The sequence below is a fragment of the Stegastes partitus genome, unplaced genomic scaffold (assembly GCF_000690725.1).
Source record: "Stegastes partitus isolate 25-593 unplaced genomic scaffold, Stegastes_partitus-1.0.2 Scaffold1233, whole genome shotgun sequence".
Lineage (NCBI taxonomy): Eukaryota > Metazoa > Chordata > Actinopteri > Pomacentridae > Stegastes > Stegastes partitus.
In genome coordinates this window covers 195652-222815 of record NW_007578964.1, presented here as the reverse complement: position 1 = coordinate 222815, position 27164 = coordinate 195652, and the positions used below count along the sequence as shown (strand labels likewise).

At 43.5% G+C, this 27164-nt stretch overlaps 1 protein-coding gene across 1 annotated transcript in view; it reads left to right on the top strand.

Annotated features, from left to right (window-relative positions):
• The first annotated feature begins 3156 nt into the window (after window positions 1-3156).
• The window catches only part of LOC103369061 (cadherin-20), a 37806-nt gene continuing 13798 nt past the window's right edge, over window positions 3157-27164 (top strand). The window contains exons 1-7 of the mRNA XM_008297660.1: window positions 3157-3456; window positions 9592-9886; window positions 10190-10309; window positions 15473-15640; window positions 18250-18437; window positions 19894-20147; window positions 26765-26901. Of these exons, the coding sequence (XP_008295882.1) occupies window positions 3238-3456; window positions 9592-9886; window positions 10190-10309; window positions 15473-15640; window positions 18250-18437; window positions 19894-20147; window positions 26765-26901 (1381 nt within the window). The 5' untranslated portion in view covers window positions 3157-3237. The remainder of the gene's footprint in view (window positions 3457-9591; window positions 9887-10189; window positions 10310-15472; window positions 15641-18249; window positions 18438-19893; window positions 20148-26764; window positions 26902-27164) is intronic.

Below are 27164 nucleotides of genomic sequence, written 5' to 3'. Positions count from 1 at the left end.
TTTTCATATGATCGGCCCCCTCCGTCCCTTTTCCAGCTGCCGCTTCCTTAAACAGGCGAAGATTAGCAGCGAAAAGAGAGACGTGTGAAATGTTTTGCCAGCACAATTACGTCGCATGTCACCTCATTAGGCGCGACAAAACGGTGCAAAACGCCCGGGTGACCTTTGAGGGGCGGCGTCGAGAGCTGGGAGCTAATTTTACTTCATAATGCCAAGCAGGCGGCTTGAATAGGCAGAAAAAGAGTTCAGCGGCGGGGTCAAGTGTCAGCCGTCCTGCCAAAGCCTCCCCTCGCGGGGTTTGTTGCATACATTCACACACACACACACACTCTGGGTCCGGCCTCCCGCTGACAATGCAGCCACGCCTCCCACCCTTCGCTGCCTTTTGTGGCTCTTCAACAATGATTAACTGAGTTTGGCGATTCGGGGCGAGTCCGCGGCGGCACAATGCGCTCTCTCTCACAAAGCATAATGGAGTCGAGCCATGAGTCAAACAGTCTCTCTTTCTTCCGCTAACCCCCCAAAAACTTTCCATCTCGGTCCCGCTGCAACGGCCCCCTTCTTTGCTTTTCCGTTTCCTTTTCGGCGACCGCCTGTTTTCTTCCCCCTCCCTCAATCCGCCGCCGCCGCCGCCGCCACCTTCCCGAAGCTCATTAATGCAGCGGGCAGATGCAGCCGTCCTCCTAATGCATAAAAACAAGATGCAGATGGAGAGCGGCAGCGTAGGTGCCATGAGCTGCATGTGAAGAAGTATCGATTAGCTCGAATCGATACCTTAAAAAGCATCTCCTGCAAAAAACAAAAGCAAAAAAAAAAAAAAAAGACGCAGAATTGACCTCGCCGATCTTAAAGATTCCTGTGATGTTCGTATCAGAAAGAGCAATGCGGGAGGAGGTGGTATTTAGAGGCACGAAATCCAACATCCAGGCAATACCATAGGGGCCTTCAAAGGGCTGCGATATGGAAGAGGGAAAAAAAAAAAATACACAGTACACTTGTAATGAGCGGTGTGCAGCGCTGAAGGGAGCTTGTAGAACATGGTGTGAGTAAAGCTGAGCAGGGGTGTTAACAGAAACACTACAATCTCAGAACATCGCACCCCCGGGCCTTTTACAGGAGGTGTGAAGGAGCTCTACTCTCCTCATGACAGGAAGAGGAGGAAGGAAAGGGAAAAAGAGTGTGGCTACACTTCTTGTTGCCGACGTGAAATGCCTGATTGTCCTGAGCTGGAGGGAGAAAGGAGCCGGCGCTGCTTCGTCGGTTCTGTTTGCTGCTGTGGGCTCCTGAAAATGTGGCTTCAAGTTTCTGTTTTTCGTTTAAAAGTTTTGAGCAAATTTCTGCTTTTTTTTTTCCTGTTTCAGCTTCTTTTGTACGAATTACAAGAACTCCAGATCAAGTGTGTTAACCCCAGACTCCGTGCTAGTCCCAGCCGTTTCCCTACATACACTTCAAAGTACATTAAAGTGTACATGCTTTAAGAAAATACATGTCAGTTTTTTGTATTCAAGCTGTTTGTTAGGCACTCAAGAACTTTGGTGTGAAGCTCCAGTGTCAGGAGGGAAAGATGTACTGTGGCTCCACAAGCTTCCAAAACAAGACAGCGAAAACCTACATTCTCTTTATGCAAGTCAGAACATGTGTTCTAACATGTCTGTGAAGATCCTCAGTCATCCAGGTCATGGTTGTTCTGGTAGATTAATCGTAACAACTGGACCTGCTTGAGTTCTTTGAAGACAATCCACCTCTCATCCAAGAGGCTTCATCAGTTCTGACTGACTAGTTGGGAGATCCAGATACTTACATCCTTTGTGGCAGGGGGAGCACTAACGACTCACATAACGAGGGGGCGGAGCAACAAACCCCCAATTGAAACCGAAGCTCAGGTGTTAATGGCTCCTTAAGGATATAAGAATCTGGAACGCCCAACTAGTCAGTCAGAACTGATGAAGCCTCTTGGATGAAACGTCTTCAAGTCCAGTCTAGTGCGTTGTAGTTTAGCTGTAGTACCTGCGTCTTCCACCAGGTGGAGCCTCTTACTGTAACTCAGACACAAATGGGCGGTGGTTCATGTCGGCAAGCAGACAGCATTGTGGGGGTTTAGCTAGCAAGGAGCACCATGACAAAGACCTACGTGACGCTTAATGGCAGGACAGTCGAAACAAAACGTTTATGAATTTTAACCGTTTCCGACACAATATCTAACTTAGTATTACTTGTTTATGTAATTTCTAACCAGACAAAACTTATCGGGCAAATAAAAACTCACGATAAATCAGAATTTGGGACTTAACTGTATATGTTGGAGGAGTTATATATGTTCCGCCCACCGCCGCTGTGCATTATGCAAAGCTAGTTTTGTTTTTATTTAAATTCGAAACTGCTTGTTAGACAACTTCAGGAAACTCCTCCAACAGCCAGGTCAAAAAGTTTTACGCGCACGATGAAGCATTGTTCCGCTCTGCGTGACGACTAACTTTTCAATCTGCCGTTGCTGCGGTCGGACAGCACGTCTTGCGAACTTATTTTTGACAGACCATAAACCAACTCCACTTAAAACCACAAATTGCTGTGTTTATGCTAAGCAAAACTAATTGCCTCCCCTGGGATGCTACAGTTACGCTCATCACTTACATATCCAGTGTTAAGTTCTTTTTTTTCCTTAAACTCTCTGGTAGTTAAAGAGGCGCCGTAACTTCTGTTTTTCTGCAACAGAGGAAGTGAAAAACTAGTTTTTGGAGCACAAAATCTCCAGTTTGACATGAATTTTAATTAACGTCACAACATTTCCCATACATCGACTTTTTAAATTTAGCCAAAACTTAATTTTTCCTCCCAATTTCTGTATTTTTCACTCTTTTTTTCTCCTCAATGTGGAATCTAGACATGTACCTATCCTCCCCATCTCCTTCCCGTCTCCTATTACGTCCGTTCATCCTCCACGAACCCCCTCATTCAGCCGTGATAAGCTTCACACAGGCACAAAGCTCATTATATCTCAACAAAAACTCAGTAGTAGACGGAGAGTCTGGAGGCAGGAGAAAAGCCGGTGAATATGTGTCATCCGCAGGTCTCCAGCAGCGCCGCAACAAAAAAGATGACGCTGTCCAAAAAGGACGTAAATGTAAGACTCATCTGTCTTTTTCTTTTTCCAGGTCACTGGCAGAAAGAAGGGAACCAAGAAATAACTGCCCTCGAGGGTGGAAGAAGTCTTTTCAAATACGACTCCAGGGCTCGACGATGGGAGACCGACTGCACCTTCCAGCAGCTGCCGGCACCTTGCTCCTCGTGGCCTTCGGCATTTTGACCCTTCTGCCCCACAGCCTTCTGGGTAAGCCGGCGGAGGAGGAAAATGCAGGAAGCTCGGCGCTGCTGCAGAGGGTGAAGCGAGGCTGGGTGTGGAATCAGTTCTTTGTCCTGGAGGAGTACACCGGACTGGAACCTCTTTACATCGGAAAGGTCAGTGTACATGCACACATGTACGCAGCATAACCCGAAGAAATGCAAAAACAACGAGGCTTCTGGCCTGGTAGGGGAGCAGGGTTTCTGCATGACCTTTTCACTTGGCGTAGCTGATGCGATGCCGGTGTAGGTGTTGCAAGGAGACTTAAACTCCAGCTTTCAAACTAAAAGATCTATAGGGGGAGCTCAGATACCCGGAGGTCATCTGCAGAGCTGAGCGCATGAATGCAAAAGAGAAGATCATGAGTGGTTAGAGGCGAGCTTCAATAAATGCAAAAAAAAAAAAGGGGAAAGAAAATCCCAATTTAATCCCTGGATGCACTCAGTCCGCACTAAGACAGCCGCTCTTGTGTCCACTTTGAACCGCAGCCAGACAGCAGTGATTGAGTTAATTGACTCGAACCGAAGCTTCACTCGGCCTCGGCTGCACAGAAATAGACGCCACATCTGCAACAGCAGCGACGTGCTCTGAAAAGGAGCTCACAAAGGAGCACTTTGATCACTGGGCTGCTAAATGGATGTGAACATTTGATCAATAGTTGTAATTCCAGTCATCATCGGCAAAGAGACACAACGGCCCCGCAAACGGAAGCTCAACTTATCGCTATGTCACCAAAAAAAAAAGGGATTTTAGTGTCAGGTTTGTAAATAATAAACCAGAAAGTGATTATAGAAGTGATGACTGATGATACTTGCAGGCTGCTGGTTAGATTTTATCAGCTGTGGTCACTCTGGTGAGTTTCCTAAAGTACTAATTGAGCGTGTTAACCAGGTAAACATGCATCACAAGCCAGCATCAGCAAATGAAGCAAACCATGTTTTAGCTCAACAGAGATGAGACTGACAGCTAACGTTAGCTAGTAATAGCCAGTAATTGCTAATTAGCGACATTTCTATTTAGTCCTTTGCCTTTATAGAAGCAGCACATCCATTGATGAAAGAAGAGAGAACTCAGAAATGTGCATTTTGTACAACATAACAAAGCCAGAATGGCATAAATCCTATTTAAGAAATCAAAAGATGCTTTTCTTTGATTATTTTACAAGAAAAATGAGAAAACCTGGAATCAACGTGTGCTAAACCAGTGTTATCTGGTGCTAATGGTTGGACTATTTTTAAATCACACCTGTAGAATAAAGTGGTTTAGATGAAATATCATGAATTAAAATGTAAATTTGGTAATTTTTCACAATGAAACTGCACCTGACATGTTCAGTTCCTGTTTATTTTTACAGTTTCTGGCTGATAAATGGTGTCATTTTGGTCATTTTGGGTCTTTTTTTGGATACGATGACCTCCTTCCTAACTGCTAGCGAGTTTTGGGGTTCAGTGGGGTAAATACTTTGATGTGGCTTTCCCAATAGTTTATTACCATTTAACAAAACCAGATGTTTTCAATAAATATGGCACTACAATGATTAAAACAGGTAACAGTAGCAGATAGTAACCAGTAACTGTTATTTAGTCATATTTTAATTACATCAGTATTCAGGATTTCTGGAGTCAAGATAAGTTCAGAGACAACAGCAGCTTGTCCTGTCACTCTGAAAACCATGAAGTCAGTGAATGCAGCATTAGCCTAGCAGTTGCATGTTTAATTGAGATGACATGTGATATAATGGTAAGTCTTGCCACTTGGCAGCCATCTTGGTAACACCCACAAGCAGGTATGTTGGGCTAAGAAGACCAGACCCCTATTTAAATAAATGAGAAAAGAGATGTAACTGTAATTTTAACTGTGTGTATATGATCACCAGGTGAATCTAACAGAAAAAACACCTAAAAGTTTGAAGACTTTGCCCTAAAATACGGGTTAGAAACAGTTTTCCCAACAAATTCTAGTTCTACAGCACGTGTTAAAAGTTTCACAACATTGTGATCTCATCAGATTGGCCAGATATTTCCTGATTATGACTGTTACAAAGCAGATGATTGGCTTTCATCGTCCGAGGGTGTCATGAAACCGCCATCTTTGGTGTTGCAGAGTTCTCCCATAGATTTTTATTAAGGATTCCTGAAGTTTCTAACTTAAAAAAAAGTCTCTATTACTAACTGTGAGGAATCGCATACCAGTCTTTATGCTAAGCTAGGCTAACTGCCCTTATTAGCATAACAGCAACTAGCAGTTAGCATTAAATACGTTTCTCTTGTGTGTATAACTGTAATGGTAAGAGTCGTCAGAGTAACTTCCGTTGAGTTGCAGTGCATCGGTCTGGTTTTCGACTAGACGAATGCATCAGTAGCAGATTTATGCTCACCCTGGTTCTTACATATTATATAGAAATTCTTTAGTGGAACTGAATGTAACATTAGATGTCTAATATAATATGTAAAACATCGATTCTTATCCAAGTTTAATAATATCTTGCAGCGTATGACGGGTACAGCACATTAAATCTGCTCCGGAGCAGCCCGACTGTACGTACTGAACCTCATGTCAAAGTGAATACGGGCTGAAGTTTAATTTGAGATCCGTCTTTTTCCCAAATTCCTGAAAATATGCAGCCCTGATCCTAAAACTCCAGACCTGCCGCCGCCTCAATATCCCTCATCAACTTTTTAAAGCGCTGCAGCATCAACCGCTCATCCTCTGAAATTCCCCTTTGGGAGCAACGCAAACCAGCCTAATTAGACCTCTGGAATAACTTTGCCGCCTCCGCTCGGGAATACCAAGTGAAAATGCCAGATTCCAAAGAGCCACGCGTCCGAATCAAACTCCGAAGAGAGCTGGAGGGAAAATTTCTGCTTATGTAGTGTGAAAAATTCCTTACAGTCGCGGCAGCATATTCACTTCTATCTTACCTCCTCTTCTTCTTCGTTTCCATTAAGTTTCTTTATGGATTCTTTTCGGGCCTAATTTTTCCGAGCTGAATGGAGTAAGTGATTCCGACAGGCCGGGCTATTACCCAGGGTGCCACTCAAGGCGGAAAGCCATTGTGGGATGTGACAAAGCAGGAGAGAGAGATGTACTGTAGCCTCCATCCTTAGTTCCTCAGCAGAGGAGAGGCGAGGTAGGGCAAAGGAACTTAGTATTCAGAGCCGCTGGGATGTCGGAGGTGTGGGCTTTGGGCTGGAGCTGAGACGGAGCGGGTAATTGATAGCCTCAGAGTGTCAAACTCCCGCCTTTCATGGGCTTCTGAGGGAAAGGAGGGATCAGCGCTGGAGGAGGCGGAGGAAAAGGCGACGGCCGGAGATATATCACCGCCAGACACGGGGCTGAAGCCCACAATCGGGTGTTGATTAAAAAATCTATTCTGTGGCGAGCCGGGCTTTGCGGCAGGGAGTGCAGGTGGGCACTGGGGAGATAGGAAAAAAGCTGCTCGGGGATGATAGGTATTGTGAAGGCTGCCGAAACCGTCGCCGGCATAACAACAACGAGAGAAACTTTTATCGGCTCGACAACCTCGAGCTCGGCCATTTCACTTAGCGGCCCCTGGATGACGGAAAGGGCCGGAGAGAGTGTTGTCAGATCCAGCGCGACGCCTGTTGATTATACACAAGGCAGACGTCAATGGGGGCATTTAATTCCACTCTGCCAGTGTGACGGCGGCGAGCACTCATCGCGCGCTGAGGCCCTCTAAGTACAAAGTAAAGACTGATTGCACATCAACAGGCTGGCATTTGCACTTACAGGCCACAAAAGGCTTCTGATTGCGCTGCAGGGTCCATGGCAACTAACAGGCAGTAAGCTGTGATTACGTGTCTACTTACGGCTACAGTGTTAAGGTACAAAAACACACCGCCGCTGGAGGTCTACAGCTAATTCAGCCACTGGGGCAATTATGAGAGAATATGCTGACAATACTGCAGCGTACATGTACTTTAGTGCACTTTAGACACAATAACGTAGAAGCGTTTGAATTTAGAGGTAGCTGAAGTCGAATTAAGTAGCTATCCAAGTCGGATGCTCGGTGCAGGGTTTGTGCCCAGTTTTACGCAAAGTCCAGCAAGTTGTAGGTTTCAGAAAGAAGCCAGACAGTTAAACTTATCAGTGCATTCTTATTTCATCATATTTTTACCAATTCTTGAGTCTCTAAAGGCCAGCTGGAGCTCGAGGTGATGTCAGATCTGCTATTTTGACAGGAAAAATTGCGAAAAGACATATTCTTCCCAAACCGCTAGCTTGCAACACTTATTTCATCTCGTTTGTATGCTAAGCTAAGATCTGTTAAGTCTTTATTATTTGCTTAAAAAGTTCTTTAGTACTGGTTTAAGTTTAAGTTCTGGTTCTTATTACGTAAGGTGCTCCATAAATAAAGTCTACTCATCTCAGGTTTGGGTAAATCTGCGTACTAACACACGATTTATTTGGTGCACCATGCGATCCACATAATTACTACCTAATTAAGTCTTATTACGTCTCAATGAAGTAACTGTAGACGTTTCTGACTGCAAATTTCCCCAGGAAGCTTCTGGTTTTCCATCAGCTGCTGTCCATCAGCTAATAGCATCGTGCTAGCAGGGTTAGCTGATGTTGATTCATTTTGTGTTGAGCCATAAACCTGCAGCTTCTCTGCTCACCCCGCCACCTTGCAGAGCTCACACTTAATGTTGTGCATCGGGAAGAAGTTCCAAACATCCAGTTCTGAAGGACACTGGTTCCTAAACAAGCTTCACTCGCGCTAGTTTATACACAGAGTACTGCAAACGCCTACCGTACGTCTACTGTCTGCTGCTCTTCTGGTTTCCTGACGTGTTAACAAAGCCAGTTAACCTGCTCAGCTGTTTAATTAGCAGGTGAGCAGCACAAACTGATTTTCCCATAACAAATCACTTTAATTGAGTAAAACTGCAGCTACAAAACACTTCACAAGGACAGGATTGGACAGTTAAATGGCCAAAGGAAATGTTCAAGAAACCAGAAAAGAAACTACCAATTAGTTCATCCTAATCGGTGTTTTCGCCGTTAACGTTTAACTGTGATAAACAACTTTACTGAGGAGACTAAAGGCGGATGCTGTAGTAACATTACAGTTGATTAAAGTAACTTTAATGCCTTTATTGCTGCACTTTTCTCTGAGAACATGCTAGCATTTTTCTGATAAACTGCTAAAGAATCGTTTCTCATAACAAACCAAATAATTTATGTCACTGCCTTCCATTTAAGGGAATAAATTAATTGGTTATTAAGGGTTTGTTTGGCCTGATGGACAGATATGAGCAGCAAAAGTACTAATGCCACACTGTTTAAGTCCTGTGTTGTCAGTGTTACTTATAGTAAAAACATCTAAGTAAATACTGAGAAATGCACGATGGTGTTAAAAGTTAAATTACTCATTGCAGGAAAAAAACAAGTCCCCTGAATTATAAATAGAGTATTTCTAGATGACTAATGCTCATACAACAATGTAAAAGCAGGACTTGTAGTGACCCCAACCACCTGACCCTTCAAGAATCAGTATCATAAATCATTCAAATGCAACCTATACGAAACCCTACACACTGAACCTAAGCCCTGGTTTGTTATATTTATCCTTGAGGTCGACACATTATTGACTTTTTCCCTCATTGACAACACATTATGCATCTGAGCGCCTGAACTGTTGACAGAAATGTTTGTGTGCATTTATTTTGTCCTGTGCGCCGTATCAAAAACACTCTTGTAAAACCAACAATTAGCAACAAACCTTCACAAATTCCTGGATAATAAATAATTTCCTGTTCAGATCAGGAGACACTGAACGCCACACACGATCTAAACCCTCTATTTTTTGCTTACGCTCATCTCTCGGGTGATTTTTTTTTTTGCCTTTAGGCCGCTCATCAGCGAATGGAACACATGTTGAGTTGGATTGAGATCATGTGGCTGACTTGGACTTTCCACCATTTGGCTCAGAAAAGTCATTTGGTTGTCTCGTCTGGATGTTCAGGATCGCTGTGTGGCTGCGTTGTTCTAAAATTGAGAGCTGCGACCTAATTGAACATCCTGAAAAACGTGTCACTGTCCTCTTACTTGTGCATCGTACATCTCTGTATTGCAAACTTGTGATTGCTGTTGTAATTACAGCAGCAGTCTGAGTGCAAATTTGACCACTTGGGATGCTTTTAGTAGTCATAAGTTGCTTCCAAAACCCCCTTAGGTTTTCTGTTAATTTGATTTAAACCTGACTGACACCTCTGCGAACCCCACAGCTCCACTCAGACATGGATAAAGGCGACGGCTCCATTAAGTACATCCTGACGGGGGAAGGCGCCGGCACCACCTTCACCATCGACGACAGCACGGGCGACATCCACGCCATCCAGAGGCTGGACCGCGAGGTCAAGGCCCAGTACGTCCTCCGAGCACAGGCCCGAAACCGGCTGACGGACCGGCCTCTGGAGCCCGAGTCCGAGTTCATCGTCAAGATCCAGGACATCAACGACAACGAGCCGAAGTTCCTGGACGGCCCCTACCAGGCGAGTGTTCCAGAAATGTCCAAAATAGGTAAGAACGAGGAGAAAGAAAGGCAAGCAGACACTTAGAGTAAAGTGTTTACTGTGCATGCTGTTTGTTTTGAAGGCTGCTGAGAGTTTGTATGCGGGGTGAACAATAGCAAAGTGCATAATAGCCCTGCAGACTCGTTCCCATCTGCTTCATTCAATATTCATAAACCCACTTTTGAAGTAAAACGTGCACGGTGAATACCCGGCCACAGATGGAGAAGCTCCACCCAGAATGATGCCTGCGGTTGCTATGATGGTAACCGGCGTCACCCCCTCCTAACCTCTTGCCTCCGCGTTCACCCAGGAACATCTGTGATCCAGCTGACCGCCACAGATGCCGACGATCCCACGTATGGAAACAGCGCTCGGGTGGTTTACAGCATCCTGGATGGGCAGCCTTACTTCTCGGTGGACGCCAAGACCGGTACGTCTGCACACGACCTCCTTCTAAATCGCTCAATCTGGAACAATTTCTATCCATTACTCCAAGCTCACCAGCCACTCTGAGTGTCTGACGAGCGCCGTATGAATCTGTAATCGGTACGAATGACGTTAGATGACCTGATAAAGTCGACTGACTTACTCAGGATTTACCAACAGTCGTCTGACAGCTACTGTTAATTCCTCTCCTTGCTTCCGACACCGAATCATGCTGCGTTCGCTCCACACTCTGATTTTAGCAGTCCACACTTTATGCCCCTGTGTACAGCAACCAGCTCTGAATGTGGGAAGCTCAGCATGGCTCCCGTTGTTGCTATGAGACTACCGAACACTTGCCTGAAACACGGCGCTCTTTTGTTGCAGCTCGCAGTTTCCCAAACTCCTGGCACTCGACAAAAAAGATATGCTAAACTCAAAGTGTGACTTTCTTTGTTGAAAACGAGGACAGAAGAAGACAGGCAGCGCCGTGGTGAGCGAGCGCTGGGAGAAAACTTCCCCCTTTCACAGCAAATTAAATATACTTTGCATTATCTTTAACAAAACCACGCCGGTTTGTTCTCAGGTTCGTGTGTGTTCTTCTGTCTCTCTGGGCAGCCACTCACTCCCATTGCTGTGTTTATATTTAAAAAACTCAATTAGTGGATTCTTCTGGGATGTGTAATCCATCACAGTGATAGAAAACCTTCACTTGTGTCTTTTAAAGTTACGTTATCAGTAAAGGAATAGTTGGAAGATATGCTTGAGCCAGTGGGCGATTAGCTTAGCTTAGCATAAACACTGGACACAAGGGGCTAGCATAGCTCTGTCAAATAGCACATGCTCTTAAGCTCACTACCTAACCAAGTGATTTAATCTGGATACAGGGAAGGAGAAAAAGCTAGAAGTTTCGCCTGCTCAGGGAAAGAGATTTTAGGCTAAGCTAAGCTAACTACCTTCTGGACGGAGCTCCATATTTAGTATACAAAGGAAGTAATGTAGCTCCTCTACTTTTAAATACTTAATATAAAAGTTAGCAACAATTTGCTGCAAAAATAACTTTGCAGTCCACAATACTACACAATTACTGTTTCTACTATTGTAGTTTTGCAAAGTCAGACCTATCTTCACGATGCAGAAGTTCTGGACTGTTTGTGTTACTTCTAACTGATCACAGTCATCCTGGGCGCTGCTAAGCCCAGGATGCAGTGATGGTGCCCCACACTTCGCATTTTGAAGGTTTTTGCTGTCGTTTCCTGTGTCAAACAGAATTTGACACCAACAGTAGCACACATTTAGCAAAAAGGGAAGAGAAAACTGTAAGACATGCAACCAACATGGCAGAATTATACCTGAAGTCTACATCCTGTGAGTCAGACTAATACGATATTGACAAATGCGTGGACACAACAGTTGGTCTGGGGTTGTTTACTGTGGTTGGTTCTGGTCCACTTGGTTTTAATGAGGGAAAACCTCAACACGATGCAATTCAACCAAGTGAAGAAAACATCTTTGCAACATAGAGGCAGCAGCAACACAAACAAACATTGCTGCTGCAGTCGGTGCCATCTGTAGAGTTTCTGCACCTGGTTGTGTTTTCTGGGTTGCAACCTAATGGGTGCTTGTCCAGGGTTTTCTTTCATTTCTTTATTACAATCCTGTGCCTGAGTTTGACTAATGAGTAGGTTAATCACATCAGAGTAGGTCCCATGTAGGTGCTGAACATGGCAACCATGTTCAGTATAGAGCGATTTCTACTAAGTTCCTTCCCTGGACAAGTTTATCGCTATTTTACGAGGGTTTTGGTGCAAATTGTGAATCCCTTCGTATACAGATCGTTAAACGTCAGCCCTCCATTTCTGCGTTTGTAACCTATATTGATTCACAACAATCATTCCAACATACTGAACTTTGGTACAACCCTGATCATCTAGTTGCTGTTGGTATTGTTCCCCCCTAGCGAGTTGGGTCATAACAGTTTACTCGTGTCCTCTCAGGGCCTCCATATAGACCTAAAGCATATTGATGTTTTGTATGCTTCCAACTTTGTGACACCAGCCTGTCGCTGATCTGCACGAAGCCAGCTCCATAGAGGTTTTCCAAGTTTGACATCCAACACTTATGTGACAGACATCCTACATTTGGTTCTGGACTTGTGTCTAAGTGGGAGTAAATCCATCCCAGACCGTTTGCTGTCCACATACATTTGGCCACATCGTGTAATAAAGCAAAAAAAATTAAGCTTGCATTCAAAAATGGTCAACAGTAAGAAATTTAATCTGCAGAACGTGTAATTAACCAGATGCAGCTCCCGAAGCGCTCTGACTGGAACACTGCGGCACGTGGTTCATAACTCAGCCGCCGCCACATCCAAAAATCCATTAGTTTCACTGGCTATTGTTTAACACAGCTGCCTCATTTCCTTGTTTGTCAGCACAGAAATCTGTTGCCAAAGCTCTCAGGCTGCGCTGCCCATCAGCAGCAGAGTCAGACTGCTGCTGCAGGTTGGTGCTGCTGCTATCAATCAGCCTCCCTGACTCGACTATAAGCGCCCAGGCTTTTATTGGTGCCGACACAATGTTAAACTTCCACACACACACACATCTCGGTGCCTCGGAGCTGTTTCGAGCACTCCTTTTCTTACTCTGCAGCGCAAAACATCACTTGACCTTGACTGAATTCTGCTGCACATATTCCGTCTATGTAAAGATTTATTTGGTAGTAATACGCCGCTGATAAAAGCGTGCAGATGGGCTCCAAAGAAAAGGGAGAGCGAGCGGCTCGAAAGCTGAAATCCAGTCGAGCTGCAGGGTTCAGGCTGGTCACATGCACTTCAGTGTCAGTGTGTATAGGGTTTTTAATGCAATGCAAACATGCCTATGAATATGAATATTACAAATTCTCCACTGACCAACCATGGAAAGCAGCTCAGGCAGTCTTTTCGCAGTCAAAGTTCAGGTTTACTCATTTTCTATGCAAGCGTGTATCAGAGCAATATGTTCAGTCCTACACGCACATATGCAGCCATGTTATAAACTTGGAATCAGGTCTTACCAGCTAAAAACTTGCAATTAAAACCCTCAGAAAAGGATTTTTTTTAAATAAGTAAATCACTCTAGACAGAGGCAACCAAACCATGTGATGCATGAAATTTCAGAAACCCTACGAAAAGATAAAACATCACTTCAAGGCAGCTAATGTGCACGTTTCAGGACCAAAACATGTCATTTGAAACCTCAAAATGACAACTTGACGCTTGCTACTACAACATAGATGTAGTTTTTGTGGTCCGATGTCATCTCCAACCACAGGAAGGTCATAAATTAAACTAAATACCAAGTTTTCCAGCCTCAAATATGCAAGAATCAACATTGAATTTTGGGGGGAAAAAAGAGTTTAACAGGCTACAATGGATCCAATTTGATCTGATCTGCAGTTGGTTTATCAACAAAACAACGATGCAGGTGAGGAGCTTCGGTTCAGGTTCACATCAAACATTAGACGGAGGCGAAGTGTGATCTTTGACCGTGACGTGGAGATTGTCGATCTCCCGGGATTTATTCTGTAACCGTGTCAAGGGTTTAAAAACAAAAACCATCCAGTGAGCAGCAGTTCTGCAGACAAACACCTCGTTGACGAGATAAGTCAGAGGTCAGACTGGCTGGCGTTGACACAAAGGCTACAGTAACTCAGATAACCGCTCTTTACAACAGCAGCTCAGACTCACGGCGGCAGCAAAGACCCACATCGGGCTCCTGAACTGAGATGTCAGGCTGCAGGTTGACCAGCGCCGGACAGCTCCAGATGGAAAAGTGTAGCCGGGTCTGATGAGGCTCCATTTGTGCTGAGGCTGCAGGTCAGAATCAACAGCATGAATCCATGGATCCAATCTGCCTCGTGTCAACAGTCCAGGCGGCTGCTGGCGGCGTGATGGTGTGGGGAACACTTTCTCGGACACTTTGGGCTCCTTAACCCGCTGAACCCGAAGCTGTTTGTGGGCGTATTTTGCTCCAGTTACATTTTTCCTCAATGTGGGCTCAGTTTTTACAGCAATATAAAGTCCTGCACCTCAGTTGAAAGTAGAGAGAACTCTAAAATGGGGTTTGTGCAGAAAACAAAGTCACAATGCCATAAACCGTAGATAACAGGAAACAGACACCAGTTAATAGGTTAAAGGTCTCACCAGGACAGGAACAAAAATGTTGACCCTACATGGTATAGATATTTTACAATTACTTCAAACTATGCATTAAAATATGTCTCACCATGCTGAATGTATCCTCCAATAACTTGCTCTGTATACCGTTTTTGAAGCATGCTGATCTATTTACAGTTTCTCCTAAAACGAGCCAACTGTAGAAGATGTTTCACCGTGTTGAATGTATCTTCAACAACTTGCTCCGTATACCGTTTTTAAGCCATGCTGCATTTATTTTATTGATCAACTGGGTTGTTTTCCTCTCAAGTGTGTTTCCATACTTGTTTCCACACATCCTGCACTTCAGCCGAAAAGTGGACGAGTTTGTGTCAAGTGACTGTTGCTTGAAGCAGAGTCAGACGGCTGCACAGAATTTTTATTGTTTTTCACAGAATCTGGTGCAATTGGTTTATTTCTGGTAAATTTTAAAACAAGGCATGTAGGATGAAGTGATTTTGGTGTAGTTTCATTATTTTTAAGCTTAAATTTGGACCATTTTCCAAACCAAACTCCCACAAGATTAGCTCAAGGACCGCCTTAGAGTTGAAAATTTCATAACTCTGTTTAGTTTCTGGCCCAGATACAAACCTGCCCTCCATGGTGTAAATTCCACTATGTCAACAAGCTGGTTTCAAGAAAATGACAGTAAGGAGTCCCACCTTTGGGAGGTGGTAGAGCAGGAGATTGACAGCATGAAAACCCTGCAGAGATGATGGAGTAGTATCGCAAAGGAACAGTGAATACAAGAGCTGAGAGCAGAGTGGCCCACTGTTAGTATGCTGGGCTTCTAAAGTACTCGGTGACTGTTTCAAGGCCTGAGTAGTAAAGCCTTTTGTAAAGAGTAGAAGAGGACGAGGAGGGTCCATTCAGAGTGTTGACACCACCGCTTGGACACTTTAATCGCCGACCTTTAAACCGCCCGTCTTCGTGTGCGATCGCTCACCCTTTCCTCCTCCTCCTCTTGGTTTTCAGGTGTGGTCCGGGTGTCTCTGGCCGACATGGACCGAGAAACCAGAGAAAACTACACCGTGGTGATCCAGGCCAAGGACATGGGCGGCCAGCTGGGTGGGCTCGCCGGCACCACCACCGTCAACATCACGCTGAGCGACGTCAACGACAACCCGCCCATGTTCGACCAGAGTAAGCAGCACGTTACGCCTTCCACCTGAACCCACATCAACCTTTCCTACTCCCACCTCGGGAGCTGGAAAAAAGGAATTTAATTTCTCCCCTGCACAGAGTAGGAGTGTGTCGTAGCACCATGTACAGAAACAGAGGAAGGGAAAAAAAAACAAACTGTGCAGCTTTGAATTATGACTCGCCAAGGTTACGAGCACTGGAACAAAGCACGGTTTTCATTGATTAATCTCGTGTATAAAACGTCTGAAAATACACGTACAGTTCAAAAGCGAAAGACGTTCAGTTCAGAATGGTTAAAAAAAAACAAAGAAAACAGAAAGAAAGGAGGAGAATCGATATGTCATTTACCGTCAAAATGTCAGCATTTATAAATTTGGCAAGGAGAAAGTTGTTTAGTTCAGCATTAAACAGATAAAGCTCTACATTAAAGCATCATGTTTATATAAGAGTTTTTACAGCCACAGAATAAATGTGAATTTCTGGACAGCCGCTCACTTCTACTTTTTAATAACATGAACAATTTGCCCTTAAAAACATCCCGAGTTGTCACTGAACCCTGAATTGTGTGTCGCTGTAAAGCCAGAGTTCACTGCGTTGTTAAATCTCCGGGACATTTGTGGCTGAAACGCATCACAAACTCCAACTCAGAGCCCTCAGATGACCCTCCAGTTCAGAGACTTTGCTTTTGCGGCAGTTTCAGCTGCAAACATCTGCGTTCGTGATGCCCGATACCAGAAAATGAGATTGCAATGTTCCGTTTTTCTCTGATGAATACTGGAATAACCCCATTTGAAAGCATTAACCGTTCCAGTATGATTGGGGCGATTTTGTACAGAAATGCATCAACAAATTTAAAATAATAGTAAAAAGCAGTCATATGGTGCAACAATGGGTAAAGCATCTTATGTTTTTTTTTTGCCTTGGTTGGTGGTAAGTTTGGCCTTTGTGATGCAGATTTAAATGGTCAAACCAACTAGTTGTGTTGCCTCGTGTGGTGCAACAAACTGCTGACAGAGAGCCCGTTTTTGGTCAACATCCTCCTTTTTGTAACTGAAATATTTCCACACAAACGACGTATCTTTTGCAACCAAAACTTTTCAGTGATGAGTCAATCGATAGCTGGCTGGAGATACGAGGAGGCTGGTTCACTGGTGCACTTGATAAAAATTGCAGGTGAAGTCAAAGAGACTTCAAAAGTCGCCCACTACATTCAATCACGATGGCCAACGCAGTGCTGCAAAATTACAATCCTACAAATCGAATAAACACGATCTACCGCGATACAAACGTCTAAAATGCGCTTAGCTTGTACAAAACTCCACTCATGTCAATAAAATCACTGTTTCACTGAGTAAATCTGACATTTGAACACATATTTTCAACACTTTCCAGCTAGTTTTTGGTCACACATCTGTCTCAATTACAGCTGCTTGGCTAGCACGTAGCCTGCATGTGAGGCGTTTAGGGAACATCAGTAAACTATAGTGTTCATCGAAGTGAGGAGTTTAGCCTGTGTCCGGTTTATAGCATCAATAGCAGACAACCTGCAGGGAAAAGAAACTAGATTGCAAATATCAACTCTTAAACCAACGTCTGTCTTCACTTTAATACCAAACTAAGTTAAGACAAAGCAGATATTTAGCAAGTGAGGAGTTCAGTCTGTGTCCAGTTTGTACCGGCGATACACAACCTCACACATACGTCGATGGAAAACTAGGTGATGCAAAGACAACTATTCATCAGCATGCAATGGTGGATTAATAGCTGTGATGCCAAAATGGTGCCACCAACTGAGCAACTGGAGCCCTCATTAGTCTTAGAAAAATGAGAATTGTTGTGAAGAACGATACAAAGTTGTTGGATGACGCATTCGAGTTCATTTACCTGACTTCACATACATTTTGCAGCCACAGTCTGCACTTCAGCCTGCTTTCGTAACGCTCGCTCCAGTTAGAGTCGCTCAAACTGCTCCTCTCCACATGAAGCCGCCTCATTTCTCCGAGCCCTTAACCCCTCCGTCCACGTCTAGGCCACCAGTCTCCAGTCATTTACCCCCCGGCCTCCTCTTCCTCTTCCCTCCCTTCAGCCACCAGACGCCCCATGCTGTCTCTTTGATTATCCCCGTTCCTGCCTCCCTCATTACCATCCTCCTGAGGTCAGGGGTTGTCTAGCTGTCTGTGGTCCGACCGGTGGCTCCACTCCCAGACAAAGAAAAAAAAACAGCCGCCACCCACTTTCCACCAACTCCATCACCAGTCCCCTTCCAATTAGCGCCATCACTTCGATGGAACTTTGATCGGTTGTGAAGAGCTTCAGGGATTCCCCTCTGTCAAGCACAATGTGCAGGCATTTCACTTTGGGCTGCGGGGAGCGCCACAAATTGGGCAGCTGTCACCTCTTCTTTGAGGTTAAACGGTAGATGAAATTCAAGCCGACCCACGAGACAGTATATAACCCAATTGTGAGGCGTTTATGGAGCCATTTATTTCATCCTGCCTGAGATGTGATTTGGAGCTGAGAGGGGTGGCGGCTGTGCGGAAGAGCTTTGGCTCCCTCTAGAGGCCGGACGGGCGAAACAGGCCGAGCTGACGCCTGCGTTTGTTCAACAGGGTTGTACCAGATGAGCGTCCCTGAGTCGGCGCCCGTGGGCTCGGTGGTGGGTCGCATCTGGGCCAAGGACAGGGACATTGGGGTCAACGCCGAGATGAAGTACAGCATCATAGACGGAGACGGACGGGACACGTTCGACATCAGCACCGACCCGACAAACCTCTTTGGCATCATCACGGTGAAGAAGGTACACGAGCAATGGTTTTAAACGGCTCTTAGGGGCGTTTACGGTCTTTTTATTTAAGAAATTGAGCTTGTAATTTGCAAAAACAGACAAACTTTCAGGTTTTATCCTGCTTCTGTTCTGCTTTTTCACATATTTCCTTTTTTTTTGCTAGTTTTACAACATGTGCAGCACTTTGGTAAACTTTAAAATGTGTGATACAGATATTGATTTCAAATTTAAGTTTTAATATTAATGAATTTCCCAAAAGAGGGGGGAAAAGTGTTTAATTTATCCATTTTTATCCCTGATACGAATCCTCAAAGACCCCTGTATCATACAAGGGCATTGTCACCAAACTCCCTTTAAAAATCTGGCAATTTTATTTTGCCTTCTTTCCCCCTGATATGACAGGAAATCAGATATAGACATATAGGTGTTGTTCATTTACCATCTAATTTAAGTTATGATATTTACAGAATCCTGAAAGAGGGAGAAACATCGATAACTTGTGCATTTTTCTCCATTTAAAACCTTGATTTGAACCCTGAACCGCTCTTTTGTCATAGGATGAGAATGTCACCAAACTCCCTTCAAGAATCTGGCAATTTAATTTTGTCTCCAAGGACAGAAATGTCAGACTTTCCAAAGTTGTTGGTTTTCATTTTTCATTCTCTTCTGGTCAATTCGGCCTTAAAATCAGTGCATCTTATTGTGTCTTTTGGATGACATACCATCCTGATTTCTATACCTTTCCATCATTCACTAGCATTATTTGTCGGTTCGTCCTGGCATCTGGTAGTTTAACTTTAAATTCAAGCTATGATATTAATAATTTCCTTAAAGAGGCAGAAGCATTGTTAAATTGTGCTTTTTTTAGTTCACCTTGTTTAACCTTTTTAACCTTAGTTTAAAACCTGGTTATGACCCTGAACAGCTGCTTTATTTAAAATGTCACCAAACTCCATTCAAAACATCTGGCAATTTAATTTTTGCCTCGACAGCAGAATACATGTTTTTTAAAGTGTTGCGGACTACTTATTAATTTTTTGTGTTTTGTTTTGTTTTTTAATCAATCCCGCTTAAAAATTAACACAACATTCTGCCTTTTGGATGAACTAACCATCCTGATTTCTGCACTTTTCAAACACGTCCATTTTTATCCGTTCACAGCCTTGATGTGAAACCTGAACGGCTCCTTTGTCATCCAGAATGTCACCGAACTCAATTAAAAAAAAATAATAATCTGGCAATTTAATTTTGCCTTGAGAGCAGCGAACATCGCAGACTTTCTAAAGCGATGTGTGCCGCTCGAGTCAAAGTTTGTTTTCTCCACTAAATGAACACTTGATTCACCGCCATTCTTGTAGAAAATTTCTGCCCTAAAACAATCACGTTGATTCCTCAGAAGGTGCTCTTGAACGTTTGAAACTGCAGCTAGAACCCTTTTCACCTCCGTCTGTGCGTTCCCTCCAACCAGCCGCTGAACTTCGAGAACAAGCCGAGCTACACCCTGAAGGTGGAGGGAGCCAACACCCACCTGGACGCCGGCTTCCGCCACCGCGGGCCGTTCAAGGACGTCACCATCGTGCACGTGAGCGTGGAGGACGTGGACGAGCCGCCGCTGTTCGACTCGCCGGCGTACTTCATCGAGCTGCCGGAGAACGCCGAGATCGGGACGGTGGTGAGGACGGTGTCGGCGAGGGACCCGGACGCCGCCAACAACACTGTGAGGTGAGAAAACAACAAGATGTAAACACGGATGCATGCAGGCGTCGCTGTGAACGTACAGCACAGTTTGTGTCCTGTCTCAAGCTTCGTCTGGTATTAATTGTGTTCAGAAGTCTGGCAGCCGTATTTAGAAACACTCGACTGGAAAACAAACATTAAACTTTTCTTTATGTTAATACAGTTGATTTTGAGTTAGTTGTCAGAAAATCAACCTAAAGTGGATTTGAGTGCATCTTTAAATCAAGCTGCTGTGATTAGTTTCCATCTGTGCTGCAACAGTTGACTGACTGATTATTTATTAGCTGTTAAATTAAACACCACCTATTTAGACGACTGATTTAAACACTCATTTAGGAAGAGAAACCTCAAAATCCTCTCATTTTTCTCATCTTTACTTCTTTAAGACCTTAAACTGATCATCTTTGAGTCGTGGACAAAACTAATCAACAGCTCAGGCAGTCTGTTTGCAGCCTTAATTTATATTAAATAAGATGATTGCAGAATTTGACTCATTAAATCTGAATAAAATAAATTATTCCTGTAGGAATATGCATAAAAACTTGGTGCATTGTGACTTTTTAGGTGCACAACTTCTGTAAAGTAAATACATGCTATAAGTAAAGAATATTATCTGTATTTCTAACATTAAATTTGCAGATTAAAAGCAAGAAAAAAAAACTCTGGAAGCAATTCTATCAATTAGTTGTCCCCAAGTATTTTTGATGATTAACTGGAGTATTGAGTTTAATTTAAACGAACAAAAGCTTTTTAAATGTGATTATCTTCTAGTTTCTCTCTTCCTCTACGACAGTAAACGTTTGTTTTACATTGTCTGACGTCGTCTCAAACATTGATTTACATTTTTTTCACCAGTTTCTGGGATCAAACAACGAATAAATTCATTGAGAAAATAACTGACATATTATTAGATATTAAAAACAACCATTAGTTGCAACCACATTTTCTAGTAAATAATAGATAATTGCAAAACGTCTGATAAAATCCAAATAAAATGGGTTGTTCACACACAAAACTACATTTAAATCAGGTGCATTGTGACTTTATAAGTATCTAATGCCATAAAAGTAAACGTACACGATGTATTTAATGCATTTGTACCTTTGTATTTAGCTAAATATCACGTTTTAGATTGAATGAATGTGAAGTCAGTGAAGTCAGCCAGGTGTAATGCTACCTGTTGGCCAGCAGGGGGCAGCATCACAACACAGCTCCTCCGAACAGCTGCAGCTTCTTCAGTAGAAGTGACTGAGCTTCATTTACTTATGTTTGCAGCAGGACAGAAGACACTGACGGAAACAAGAAAAAACAGGACAAACATTATGAACTGTACAGCAGCTCCACAGACTCCACTCCCGTCACTCAGTAGAGCAGATGTTTGGTGGTGGGTCGACTGTCCGGGCTGCACCTCTCATAAACTAATTAGACATAAAACCTTTTAATTAGGCCATTAATCATGTGGAGGAATCGGAGACTGCGGCGGCGAATGAGCATTTCAGAAGCTGGGCCCGTCCCAGCTGTCTCTTTTTTCTGTTTTTTTACAATCTCGATTAGAACTAAAAGCGGCGCGAAAGAAGTCGACGACGTGGTTGCTAAATTCATCCGTCCACAGTTTATCTCAACCGTCTTCATCGTTCGGAAAAGAAGCCCCGTTGTTTTCACCTTCGCTGGCAGGTGAAGAGTCAACTTTATCTGAAAAAGCTGATCTGGTTGTGTAGCTTCAACACTTTAAATCAACCAAAACCCAACAAAGAACGTACGCTAACACGCTTAGCGCCAAACAAAACACACACTTAAAAGTTTAAAAATGTAATTTTAACCTCCTCAACTCTCAAGAGACTCAAGTTTCTGGGAGGTTTTGCTCATTTATATGACAACATAACGTGCTTTACCTCTATGAAAACAGCACAACCATGACTAGAAGGACGGAGAACTCAGAAACATCTTACATTTATTTATTTTACAAAAACTGAAAAAAAACTGGAAGCAGCATTTTTGCAAGTGCTGACAAGTTTCCACCATTATTGGCTGGAAAAATGGTGGTTCCACATGGTATAGACATTTTAAATCTGCTTCCATACGTGTGTGCTACCTGCTGTTCCAAGCATCCACAGGTGTTACCGAGATTTAACACAAAAACTGCCATAGAAAGGCTATTTGATTAGATTGACATGTTGACAATATCTACAAACTCGCCCACCACTCTAGACAGCAGTTCTAGGAAGATGCTGAATGTATCTTCCAACAACTAGCTCTTCTGCATGACGTCTTTTAAACCTACTCGTTTTATTGATCAAGGATTATTTTGCTGTCCGATCTGTTCAGCCAAAAAGTCGATGAACTTGTGTGACGGTTGGTTGAAGCAGAGTCAGTTGGTTGCAGTGAATTTATTCTCAGCCCAATAGTTTCTGAATTTTCGTCACATCGCTGTTGGTCACAGCTGAGTCAATGTTGGCTTTTCAGTTGCTCTAAAGAGCGTCGGAAGTTTTGTTTCACAGAGTTTGGTTGAAGTAGAAAGTTTACTTTTGGGATTTTTTGTAATTAAACACGCAGAATAAATGGGTTTTAATGAAACATCACACAAGACTTGTTTTTCTCGGAGTTTAATCGTAGCAACTGGACTCGCTTGAGTTCCTTGAAGACGTTTCAGATACTTAGTTCCAGACACTTAGATATCCTACACCTCAGTTTCGGTTTCAATTTGGGGTTTGTTGCTCCTCCCCCTCATTAAACTCAGGTGTTAATGGCTCCTTGAGGATATCAGTATGTGGAACTCCCAGCTAGTCAGTCAGAACTGATGAAGCCTCTTGGATGAGAGGTGGAACGTCTTCAAGGGACTCAAGTCCAGTTGCTACGATTAATCGACCAGAATAACCATGACCTGGATGACTGAGAGTCTTCACAGACATGAGATTTGTTTGCAGACAGAACGTTACGTCACACATGATTAGTTATTTAATTAGCTTACTTTCGATGAATGTTTGAATCAAACGTGTAGAAGGTGATTTTAATAAAACGTCACGGTTTTGTGCTTGGGTTTGTTTTCAGACAGAACATTATGTCAAGTAGTTAAAGGCCCTTCAAAAAGCAGAAAATCTATCAGTTTTTACAGTTTTCAGACTCTTTAAATGGTGCAATCTGGGCAAATATTTTAAAGATAATACACATTTTAACCCAACTGGTTGGTTTCAGAGAGTTCACCATGTGGATTTAAAAACACAAACAGAAGCTTACGGGCTGGACAGCAGGTCGGTTGGTGAATGAAAACCAGAAGGCGAGCAGAAATCCACAAAATAACAGTCAAGAGGTCGTAGAAGGTAGCCTCAAACAAACAGAGCACATTGGAACGGTGGTTTATATACCGAGGAGCTGATGAGCAGAATGAGGTGAGGCAGGAAGCAGAGCAGGTGGGCGTGGCTGCCTTAAAGAGACATGAAGCAAACAGAAACCAGAGCTGAGTCAATGACAAGAGCAAAAACCTGGCATTCCTAAGCATGTAGACCAGGGTGCCCAATCCTGGTCCTCCAGAGCCCCTATCCAGCACGTTTTAGATGTTTCCCTCTTCCAACACACCTGATTCAAATGATCAGCTCATCATCAAGCTCTGCAGAAGCCTGATAACGATCCTGATCATGTGAATCAGGTGTGTTGGACGAGGGAAACATGTAAAACATGCTGGATTGGGGTTCTCCTGGGGACCAGGACTGGACACCCCTGATGTAGACGCTTCCAGGATCAAAATATTCTACTTATAGTCGAGCTAAAACTGTTCAAAAATGCAACATCGACCAAAAAAATGTGTTCTTTAGCTCTCATGCCTGCACTGCTGTTACTCAATAAATGAAGCTTCTCTTTAATTTAGTATATATTTGATTTAGGTAGCTTCACAACAAGAAATAACACAAACCGTCCGCATTTATTGCTGCTGTTGGTACTGAAAATGGTTTGAGCTGTTGGAATTGTCACCACTAATGATGGTTTACCGTTTGGTTGATTAATCTAAATTAGAATTTTCCCTTCAAAAAAGCAAAATAACCATTTATTTAGGTGAATTTTATACCGACAGCGAGTGTGAAAAGCAGCACAGAAGGAAATGGAAGCGGTTTTGCTTGTGGACTATTATGTCGACAACTTGCAAATATTCTTTTTAACACAACAACCGCTTTCCAAAAACCTTAAACTGAGTGAAAAACTGTGAAAGACATCAAAACATGGATTTACAGGGAAGAAGGAAGTTGGTACGGTAAAACTACGTCGGAGTTACAGGGCTCGGTTAGAGCGCTGGTCCGGCCGACTTCCTGTTCATTTCAATGGAGATTTTTAACGAAGTTTTTCACAAATTTCGGAAAAACCTTACAACGGATCGCCACCACACCATTTCCGATCGGTGTTTTGATGTATAAGGGTTTTCTCAAAGGTACTGAAAGATCGAAAGAATCGATAAGAAGAAACCCAAAGGAATAGCACAAACTGTGCTTTAATGTTTCTGCATCGGCTCACTGAAAAAACCCAACAAACCGAATTTTAAATCGCTATTTTGTAAAGTGTGACTCGTTGTTTTAAAAGAAAATGGAACTGCATGAATGCTGACGGTGTTGCGGTTGGGTTTATCAATACATAAAAAAAGACCCTGAGCTGTTTTGGTGTGAACGTCACCGATGCAGATTTGCAGAAACCTCTGTTGTTCCTGCAGCAAACATGAATCCGAACCACAGATGCGACCGAGTATCGTGTTGCACTGAACTCCCCAGAGCTGGAGGAGCATCGGCTCATAGCAGAGTTACATCACGCGACGGACGAATCCGCAGCAGAAGCGGCATCTGACGACGGACAGCGACGAGCCGCCGGTGACCTTCAGTCGGCCTCATTTCCATCGTTCTGTCCTGTTATGATATACATCCACACAAACGCTCCGTCTTCACCTGCCGTGTCACACCACGCACTCGCAGCTCCTCCTCCTCCTCCTCCTCCTCCTCCTCCTCGTCCTCCTCTTCGTCCTCGTGGCTCTGGACCAGCGATATTAATAGAGATCCTTCGGGGAGATCCTCGCCAGCAGTGGATGTGCCAGTCACGACCGTTGGAAGCAGCTAACAAGCCTGCAAACACTGACTCCAACACATCCCCAGCATCGGCCTTTCATTACACATTCCAGCTCTGCGCCGTCAAAACGCTTCGATTTGTGTGTTAATTAGCCATTTAAGGGCCAAAATATGTTTATTTAGTCCATTAACGTTGCACGTTTTAGTGTTTTCGGTGCTTTTAATGCCGTTTCAGACTCAACCGCCACTGGAAGAGCAAAACAAATGGTCGTATTTAACAGAACGGAACGATGAATTTGCATAATTTCAGTCTAAAACATTGTCAAAACACAAATATGTGCATTTGCATGAGTCAGAAAACAGATCAAGCCTCAGCAGCAGCAGCTCCGAAGAAAAAGCTCTGTGTTTTTACAACTGGTAATTAGTTTGAGTGTAAAATTACCCTTTTAACTGTATTTAAATCACAAAATATTTACCGTTATTTGAAATAAAATTGCTTTCACTACAGATAACATCTCATACAATCACAGGAAAAAATACTAATTTACATTTTGACCTTAAAAAAAAAAACCTCAAACTGTATTTAAGGCTCATAAATGTAGGTCTGTATTTTTATAAATGATCATTTCTTCTTCCACAATGTGACCAAAACAAACAAAAAGCAGTTTAACTAAAATTAAATCAAGTAAAATTAGAATTATTTTACAAATACTCGACATAATTTTTGCTGCTTTTTACAGGTTTTGGACACTACAGTTTGTTAATGTACTTTGCTGCCAGATTTTCATATTTTTTCATTAACAGGATGTTTTCCTTTTCAGGGCTGATTATCCTCTAATCAGCTGATTTCTCCACTACAAGCTTGTTTTCCTCTTTAGAGCTGAACGACGTGTAAGAATGAAAGTACTGACACTATCTTCACAGATATCGTAATATAACTCCTGATTTCTTTTCCACTGAAACAAACGCAAAGATGCTTTTTGCAGCAGTTTGAACCAAACCAGTCTGTCTCGGGCTCTTTCATGCGTGATGGTATTTTGTGACGCATGCTGACTTTATCAGACAGCTGCAGCTCCTGTGATATTACACTTGGCCACTTTGATAATAGTTAACTTGGAAGAGGCTCAGATGCCCGTAAACACCTTAATCAGGTGAGAGCGAGGCTCAGCGAGCTCCTCCTGGTTGCATAAAGCTGAGGATGTGCTCTGCCTCTTCCTCCTCCTTGTGCTGCTGCTGCTTCTTCTTCTTGTTGCGTGTCGCTTTCAGAGAGCGTTTTTGGAAAACTGCCGGCGGCGGCGGGAGGCGAGCCAAAGCTGCAGGTCGCCGCCGCCGTCGCTCTGCAGCGGAGGCAGATACTCTGATTGAGTCTTATCTGGAGCCTCCTCTTTCCTCCTCCAGGAGCTGCCAGCCCGACGCCTTATCGCACCGATGCACGCGTGCCGGATGCTGTATTGGAGCACGAGCCGCCCTCAGATAGGATTACAAGCTCCCCGCCGCCCCGAAAGAAAAAAAAAAAACACACACACCAAAGTGCACTTTACTCACTGTCCTCCCTGTCGCCAGGTACTCCATCGAGAGGTCCAGCGACCCCGAGAAGTTCTTCTACCTGGAGATCACCTCCGGGACGCTGATGACGGTGCGCTTTCTGGACCGGGAGGAGATCGGGTGGCACAACATCACCGTCCTCGCCATGGAGATGAGTACGTCAACTCAGAGCAGCTGGGCAGATTGTTATGAAGCGTCAGAGGCCTCCTGCTCGACCAGCTCCCAGTCGCCTGAAACCTTCTGAACATTAAACTGGATATCTGGGAGATTTTAGCTTCATACATCAAATACTTTCAGAGATACTTTTTTAGAAAACTGCCTCCTTCTTAGTTATATTTGGAGAACCACTTTAAATCTCCACAACTCCGTCTATAGCAGCTCAATCAGTTCACTTTCAAGTATTTCACATTAAATATTA